Consider the following 9352-nt stretch of genomic DNA (forward strand, 5'->3'; position numbering starts at 1 on the left):
TATTTGTCCCACTATGTACAGTGCTTATCTTGCAGACTCCTTATACAGAATGCAGCTGATCGAGCTCTATAGTGGAAGGAGGGAGAAGGGAGAGAATGGGTATTTTCTTGCAGAAGCAATTTCCAAGTTGGTCACTGAACGGCTCATTTCGAATCGAAAGGACATTTTCATAAAACTTTGATCTTTTTCCATTTGAAAAATTCCGTCCCTTGACTTCCCTTTATGGAGACCGGCCCCCGAAAAAAAAAACTACCCAAGTCCGGCTTCCCTAAACTTTAGGCTTTTATGATGCAACGAAAACATACGGGAATGAGCTAAATAAACACATACACAGGAAATATTTACATGGGTGTTTATGTAAATATATACATTGAGTTAACTTACATGAAGCATACAAAGAAAGGTAAACACGCGTGGTGTACATACATAAAACTGTTTGCATACTTTCGTGAGACAATATTTGGAATTCTTTCCACAGACTGAGAAAGCGCGAGAGGAAGAGAAAGAGTATAAGACACTGGGGAAGAGTAAAAAGAACCTCTTTCTACAATATAATAAATAAAAGAACATAAATGCCTGCACCTGAATGTTAGTCAGTTATTACTGGTAAAAAACTTATGAAAGCTACTGCATAGCGCCTCAGCCAGCCATCATTTATCCTTTCTGCTTCTCTATCTATTACCAAGGAATTTATAACTTCAAAAACAAAATTTGACACGGAAAAGCTACAACAGCAAGGAATTCTTACAATGAACAACATAAGAAAAATCAAAATGACATCATATACTATAGAAATACACTACCAATGGGCTTGGAATTCATGTCTTGCTTCCGTTTTCCCTGATCACTGTGACATCACGGTTTCAAGGCCTGTATCAGTTACTTTCCCCTCTCTTTTCTTGTTTCCGTCGGGTCTGCTTAGATAGATATTGGGTTGCATGTGCCATCGGCTTTTACCTTTATTAGAACAAAATTCTCATCTTTCGACAACGAAAAGAGGAAGTTAGCGTGGCTCGACAGCATGATAAAGATAACCAGAAAATGAATACGATGCAATACAAGGATCTAAAAATAAAACTAGCAATAGTTAGAGAGGAGGGTTAGCAAGATGGAAGAAAGGAAGCTGGAACTGAGGTCAAGTCAAAAGTAAAAAGTGGGAGCAGCGGGGAGCGAATGGTAGCTGCAGACACCCTTAAGAATGCTACAGTACGTGGCGAACTGATCGCACTATCGGATTATCCCCTTTCGGGGTCAATGCCTTTGGTTCAAAAGTTCACTCAGCAAAGAAATGTCTGAAATTCTATGTTTTGAGAAAGAAACTTCACATACGAAAAATTTCATCACTAACCCGAAAGAAAATCCAAGTAATCTCGAATTAACGTTCCTGTTTGACAAGAGTTAATCAGTCATGGTGCAACCAAAATCAGTCACAATCCAAATATACCAAGAGTGGTACCTTAACCATCCGAATATAAAAAACCAAGATTAGAGTAGTGTTTGACTATAATGTACCAAGGGCTGTTGTTTAGACTGTCAGGGTAAACAAATAGCAAACAAATCGACCAATATCCGCACAATTTTACGGTCAGAAAAATGAGTGTTTACGGTAGCAAATTATTCGGCTCCTGTCTATGCGCCTATTACAGCCTTTACCAGTGGCAAGGAATCGAAAATGTTAAACAATCAATCCAGTCCTTAAGTTACTGTTAAAAGAAGCCAAACGAACAAACTTGAAAAAATATAAATACAAGCCCAAAGGTGTAGCGTTCATATAATGTGTCCCACGTAATCCTACATAACTTGAGATTATGAAATGTACTACCAACTACAATAAATTACTCCAATGGACGCATTGTAGTTGCCGTGGAGTCCAAACAATCGTGTACTGTTGAAGATTACTGGGTTTTACAAAACAAACACTAAAACACCCACAGTAACAGGAATTACGACTTTGAATATTCATTAAGTAATGACTTTGGGTGGCTTGCATGTAATCACTGAAAAAAATCATATCAGTCAGAGCAGTACAGTACACTGAATTCCTTTTCTCAGAGCTTTCATGGCATATGCGTACCGTTTGCACAGAGAGAGAGAGAGAGAGAGAGAGAGAGAGAGAGAGAGAGAGAGAGAGAGAGAGAGAGAGAGAGAACTACAAATTGAAGGACTACATAAATTTTTATCATACCAACTATCCAATTTAATTTTTTCAAGTTGTCTTCCATAGGTCACTATAAGCCAAACTCACACTTCCCGATTGAAAACTGAATAATCGAGTCTCACCGTGCCCGATCATAAGAACGAAATGGAAGTTTAAATAAATAACTAGTTAATCACTGGTTGTACAGCTAAGAAAAGAAAAACAGGAAAACCATGAGAATCACTGATTCGGTTACAGTCATAAAAACAAACAAATAAAAAAAGGAGTAAGAGATATTTGACAAAAGCGGATAGACATTTCACCATTCTACACTACACTACATTCTATTGTCTACTTTTTGCAAGTTCCATATTTTTCAAATGATTTTGTTTACTCCATATTGTACACTAAGCTGTTAACGTTATATTTGGAGCATTTTCCTAAAGATTATATAACCCAAAATCAGGGTAATATGTCTATTATGGAAAGCAGGCGACTCCATCTGAAATATTTCAGAAATAAATAACACTCTGTCGAAAAATTTTAAGAAATAAACTAGAACTTATCAAAACAATCAATAAATTTAAATGTTTTTGTTATTATCGTTGGGAGGCCGCCATAGTACTTAAGACATAAGATAGACTTTATCTGAGATATCTAAGAAATACAGAACTTCCTAGTGGTCAATAATGTTGAATATTAAATCAGTTATTCAAAACAGCAGCATAAAATAAAATACAGAAATATAATGTAAAAATATCACTGGTGTTATTATACCTGTGCAAGTTTGAAATATGTCACCAAAAAAGTTGTAACTGCCTTCGTATGGTTAATTGCTTGTTTTTATTATTTGCTGAATTGTGTTGTTTATCATAGTGAACTAACAAGCTGTTCATCGATTCAGTTCTGGTCTTTCCCTCATGTTCTGTAGCGTCGCAGTTAACGTCGATTGTCATTTGTTCGATGCAGCTTGAAGCAAGCGATCATGTTTTGTCGTTCACGTCAGCGACAGTAATACTGTATAGTGTGTCCGCTCTAGCATAAGTCATCTATCCAGGTTATATAACCGAAAAAAAATTAGCAGCGAAACAAAATTACCATTCTTGTACCGAGGTAACTTACTGATTTGCTGCAAGATACGTAGCTTCGTTCCCTCTGCGGTTACTCCTCAACATTTTACCGGTTTTCTTCCTTTATGCTTAAGCATGATTTGAGAATAAGCAGTTCGTTCCGACTGCCTAAAAACATAAATATAGAGAAGAATTTGATCATACTGGCTTATAGGCTATGCCCAGCAAGATTTCCATATCCAAAAGTTGATACCAAAGTTACTGACAAATCTTCATTAAAATATCATAATGTATTTTTTTTTTTACTGTTAATAAATTACGACACTATTCTCTTCGAATTCTGCAGGTTGTTTTACGGTCAAATTGAAACTATGCCATTAGTCTTATCAAGTCAATGGACTTTGTAGGCCTGTTCCATATGAATAGCGTTCATCTCCTGAATAATAATAATAATAATAATAATAATAATAATAATAATAATAATAATAATAATAATAATAATACAGGTTTTGTTAAACAAAATGGCAGTTCCAACAGCATTTATTTTATATAGTAAACGCTCAATTCGAATTATCAGTTGCTTTCCTTGCGCTGGAATGGTTGCAAGCAATTGACCGATATTCATATCTGGTGGTTTAGTGATGTGTAGGAGGTAGTTCTCCTGGGGTGTCGACTAGTTTCGCCGTTCTTATTAGGGCATCATTCAGGACAGGATCGCAGGATGCCATGGCTGTAATGCGTGGATGTACGACACGCCACGAGAACTACCTCCTACACATAACTAAACCACCGGAAATGAATATCGGTCAATTGCTAGCAACCATTCCAGCTCAAGAAGAGCAATTGATAAGACGAATTGAGCGTTTACTATATAAAATAAATGCTGTTGAAACTGCCATTTTGTTCAACAAAACCTGTATTAAAGAAGGTCTTTTTCCTAATTTTACAAGCATACGGCACCCCGGCATCCCGAGCTTCAGAAGGACCCGCCTGCATCAGGAGTTATCCAGCAAGGAGCAAGAGAAAGCTACTCTCATCACGGAGAAGAACCAGCTCCTGGCAGAATGGAACAACACACGCAGGAGGAATGCTGTTGCAGCCCCCACGGATGCCGGGGAAGCGAGAGAAAACGATCCTGAGCAGCAGAACATCTTTAACTGCCGAAGAGGATGGAGGAGAAGGATGCCCTTCGTAGGAGACGCGCCATCTTGCGCAAGCTTATCGCCCATAACAGGGGAAAACTTTGCCTCCCCCAAGAGGAAGAAACATACATCAACCTGACGACATACACCCCGACCCCTGAGGAAGAAGAAACTCCTGAGCAAGGGCCTCAATTGCCATTTTATCTCTCGCCCACGTCACCTCGACAAGAGGCTTGAGATCGAACACCTGACTGACTCCATCCTGAAACAGGAAAGTCGTGGCGCCTTGCGAACGACAGATGCGCTCCAACCATTGCTTCTGGCCGAATCTCTAACAAATAGGGGGGACCTACAGGAGCGACATTGTGAACCGCCGCCTACGGGAAGCAACAAAAAGTCTACGGGAAGCTGCCGACATTACTGTCCGTCGCGCCGATAAAACTGCCGCCCTGGTCATGGTCTAAGAAAGAGAAGGTCTGTTCACAACTGGCCCAAAATTCGACCAACTTCGCGCATGACGTCACAGCGCGAACGGATGGGTTATTTACCTGCTAGTCAGGTCAAGGAACTGTAGGAGAAAGGAAGTGTCAATGTGATTGGAGCGTTGTATTGTGTATTTACGTGTATTTTTGTCATTGCAAAACTATGCCGAATATTTGTGCACTGTATGGATGCAACTCCAATTCAGATCGAAATACTGATCTTACTTTTCATACATTTCCTAAAAATGAACTCCGAAAGAAATGGATTCATCTGTGCAAGAGAAAAGACAAATTTAATGCGGATTCTTCGAGGATTTGTAGCTTGCATTTTGAATCAAGTGATTATGCAAGGAACCTTAAATATGAATTACTTGGAATCCCAATACCAAGACATCTTGTACGGTTAAACAGTGATGCAATACCAACACTACATCTGCCTACTTCAGAGGGTAAGTTCAGATTTTCGTATTGTTTTGAAGTAAGGAATTAAAATACCAAAGTTTCCTTTGGAGGGTAAATGGTTGACCTTGTTAATCCTCTTATAATACCTCGCCAATATTTCCATTGTTCCTTGCCCCGTTCACCGGATGCTACCAACTATAAGATTAGGCCTGACCATACTGGTAATGAGATAAGTTGTTTTCAGTTGAACGTAAGTCACCAGTTAAAACTTGTTTTGTTTTGCCTTTGTAGTAATATCAGTTGTAAATATTACAGGAAATAATGTATCTACAAGCCGAGAGTTCAGAGCTGTGAAGAGAGGTATGAAAAGATTTATTCATGACATTGAGTGTTCACCTACTGTCAATGAACTGCAAGAAAATGCGCATGAAGAACCACGAGTTGCCACCATAGACAAATTGCAGCAAGAGCTACAAGAAGTCAAATCAGAGAGGGATGCTCTTCTCAAAGAAAAAAAAGAGTGGGAGATAGAACGGTCTTCCTTACAAGAAAAAATAGCTACAGTAGAATTCAATGCTACGTCTCTTGCAAGAAGCAATTTAAGCAAGTATTTTTTCTCCTCTCAAGTTCGCTTCTTTTTAACTGGGATTCCTGTTAAGCACTGGTGTGAAGATGATATTAGTGGTGCATTGGCCCTGCGATACTTAAGCCCCAAAGCATATAGATATTTACGTAATAAAATGGAATTTCCCTATCCATCTATTTCAACATTGCACCGCTGGGTTTCCAAGATCAACGTAGAACCAGGAATATTAACATCAGTGCTAATGCCTCTACGCCATAAGGCAAAGACAATGACAGAAATGAATCGCTTGTGTGTTATGTCATTTGATGAAATGAGTGTTGCTTATGAGTGGACCTATGACAAGGGAACTGATACTCTCTATTCACCCAAAAGTAAAGTTCAGTGTGTTATGATTAGGGGTTAGTAAGTTCTTGAAACAAATCATCTACTATAATTTTGATCAGAAAATTACCAAAATATTTTATTTAGTTTGATAACGAGTGTAGAGTCCACAGGATTTCACGTTGTTGCCATTGTCAGTGATCTGGAAGCCAGTAATGTTAAGCTGCACAAGTCCTTAGGTGCAGACACAGATCATCCGTTTTTCACGAATCCAGCTGATTCCGACAGACGAATACATATTTTTGCAGATGCACCGCACCTGATCAAACTTGCGAGGAATCATTTTCTTGATAAAGGATTTAAAGTAAATGATAAAAATATTAATAGTGAGTGTGTGCGTGAGATTATCAAAAGAAGTTGTAATGATTTAAAAACTGCCTATAAACTTTCAGAAAATCATGTTAATGTTTCAAAAGCAAAGAGGATGAATGTTAAATTAGCAGTTCAGTTAATCTCGGAAACAACTGCCAAATCTTTAAATTTTTTGGAGAAAAGGGGCTACTTAGCAGCAAAGATTGGGCTAGCACAAGCAAATTCATTGCGTTGTTTGATTCTTGGTTCGATTTATTTAATTCTAAGGCTCCTAACGATAAAAAGCACTCACGGAATGCTTATGGTGTGCAGTTGCAAACACAAAATTCTGTTTTGAAGGAAATGATAAATACTGTTGAATCAATGAAAGTTTGTGGGTATGATAGATTATTGCCATTTCAGAAAGGACTGATTATGTCTTCAAGGTCACTGCTAAATTTGTATGAAATGTTAAAAGAAAAATATTGCATATCATATATAATGACTTACAGATTAAACCAAGATGTGCTAGAGCATTTCTTTGCTTGCGTAAGACAAATGGGAGCATGCTATGAACATCCATCTCCAATTCAAGTGAAAAATCGGATAAGGGCATACATATTAGGCAGAGACGTGGCCTTAGTTGGTAGCAAGTATAATACACAAAAAGAAAATTGTGATACGAGTTTATCTGAGGGTACATTATTTCATTGTTCTGGAACCTCGTCAGCATTTGACCAGAAAACGTTGGATGAGGAATTATGCTTGTCTGCAATGGTGTTCTCAGTTTCAGACGATGATGACTTTGTAAACGAAAGGGACAGACCAAGTACTGAAGATGATACACCAAATTTTGATGAATCAATTGATTTTGAAAAAGCAATGGAGAACGAGGGATTGCGTTATGTCGGTGGATACATTGCACATAAATTTCCTCAACACCAGTTTTTAAGTACCACTGAGAACTCGATTGGTGACAATACCTGGATTAATTACATTTCAGGGAAAAAGAAAAGCTGATGCAACCGACTTGCAATTTTTTGAAAATTAAAAGTTATGGAGAAGCTGTTCCGAACTTATCATGGAGAGAAAAACCTGAGGGCAGGTAGAAATTCTGTCAAGACTTTAGTAGATGAAATAACGAAATTTGTAGTTCTACCACTGGACGTCGTAACATTTTTTTGTGCGATGCAGAATTTTTTTAGAATGCGTATCCTGAACCAAAATATGAAAAACATGCGAAGTGAAAAACGCAAATTGTCAAAGTTAATAACATAAATTAATAGAACTAAGGGTTCTCAGAAAAGTGTATTGATAAGCTATCTCATGAATGTTACTTTTCACCTGTAAAGTTGTTTATTAATCATATTCTTGATGTTATATCATAATAAAGTTCAATATTCTATGAATGAAATAAATCTTTTATTGCCCTTCCATTACCTTTATAAACAAACTATTGCATTTTTCTTAATAAAGTTTGACAATATTGAGTAAATCCCATTATTAGAATTAAAATCTTTTGGTTTATCAACAATACCTTTCGAGTCTTACTGTACCCTATCCGCTGTGTGACGTAGGTGTAGCACCGCCTACCTGCGCGTGAACAGACCTTCTCTTTCTTAGACCATGGCCCTGGTCCTCATCAACACCAACAGACACGGATAAAAGATGAAAAATCCACGCATTACAGCCACTGCATCCTGCGATCCTGTCCTGAATGATGCCCTAACGAGAAGGGCGAAACTAGTCGACACCCCTCCTACACGTCACTAAACCACCGGAAATGAATATCGGTCAATTGCTTGCAACCATTCCAGCGCAAGAAAAGCAATTGATAAGACGAATTGAGCGTTTACTATATAAAATAAATGTTACTGAAACTGCCATTTTGTCTAACAAAACCTGTATTAAAGAAAGTCTTTTTCCTAATAATAATAATAATAATAATAATAATAATAATAATAATAATAATAATAATAATAATAATAATAATAATATGCTGTCCACAACAAGTGAGACCATTCACAATTAATTTCATGTAAAGTACTTTAATAAGGGAACAAAAACTAAAGAAATAATTAATAATCACTGGATTCAAGAACATAAAAACCTGTCTCACACATAACAAGAGCTCAAATCAGTGTAACGTATCTCACTGGAATTTCATTTTAAAAACAAATCACACTCCTTAAGGGCAGGGTCAACCACAAACACAAAAATATTAATAAAAAAAAAGTACTTTACGTAGCAAGTTGAAACTTTCAAGGTACAATCATATTATCATTGCCAATGTTATATTAGCATAAGAACGCAATATGTATATCCGTTGTCCGTCCGTCAGTCCGTCCGTTTGTCCGCCTTTTGAAATAAAACTGCAGTCTTATTATTTATCCTATCCTCGCCTGCTCTTGTATGTAAATACTCAAATATCATACAAACAGCGTGTAAATTAGTTTTTCCTAAAATTTCAAATAGTTCAAGATATATATATATATAGGTAAAAAATGCACAACCGTGACGTCACGCCGATAACGCCCGATTTTTCAATATAATTCTCTCTAGCGGTATTATTTATCATTTTATTTAAAAAAGCTAAATTACATGAAAAAGACACGACATATATGCATTAACATGAGAGGTTTCAAGAAAATCCAATAATATTTCGAACTTCAGCAAGTATTTGAAACCAAAAAAGTATTGTTTTGAGTAATCGCACTTCAAAGTTTTCGGAAGATGTTTGAATGTTTTCATACACCATACCTTGGTTACTGACGTTATGAATTGTATTATTTTCACATACAAACATTCTAAACACTTGCATATCTATATCATACTGAAATAGTATTTTTGTATTGAAATAT

General features: G+C 37.0%; 1 protein-coding gene across 1 annotated transcript; it reads left to right on the forward strand.

Moving 5' to 3' along the window:
* The first annotated feature begins 4845 nt into the window (after positions 1-4845).
* On the forward strand, positions 4846-7909 carry LOC136828344 (uncharacterized). The gene is made up of 2 exons (XM_067086259.1): positions 4846-5280; positions 5549-7909. The coding sequence occupies exons 1-2, from the start codon at positions 4995-4997 to the stop codon at positions 6220-6222; spliced, it is 960 nt and encodes a 319-aa protein (XP_066942360.1). The 5' UTR covers positions 4846-4994; the 3' UTR covers positions 6223-7909.
* Positions 7910-9352: the final 1443 nt, after the last annotated feature.

The sequence above is a fragment of the Macrobrachium rosenbergii genome, chromosome 3 (genome assembly GCF_040412425.1).
Source record: "Macrobrachium rosenbergii isolate ZJJX-2024 chromosome 3, ASM4041242v1, whole genome shotgun sequence".
In the NCBI taxonomy this organism is placed as follows: Eukaryota; Metazoa; Arthropoda; class Malacostraca; order Decapoda; family Palaemonidae; genus Macrobrachium; species Macrobrachium rosenbergii.

Coding starts and splice junctions, on each gene's coding strand:
- LOC136828344 (XM_067086259.1), top strand. CDS start 4,995: ATGCCGAATATTTGTGCACTGTATGGATGCAACTCCAATTCAGATCGA. Junction 5,281..5,548: donor ACATCTGCCTACTTCAGAGG/GTAAGTTCAGAT, acceptor TAAATATTACAG/GAAATAATGTATCTACAAGC.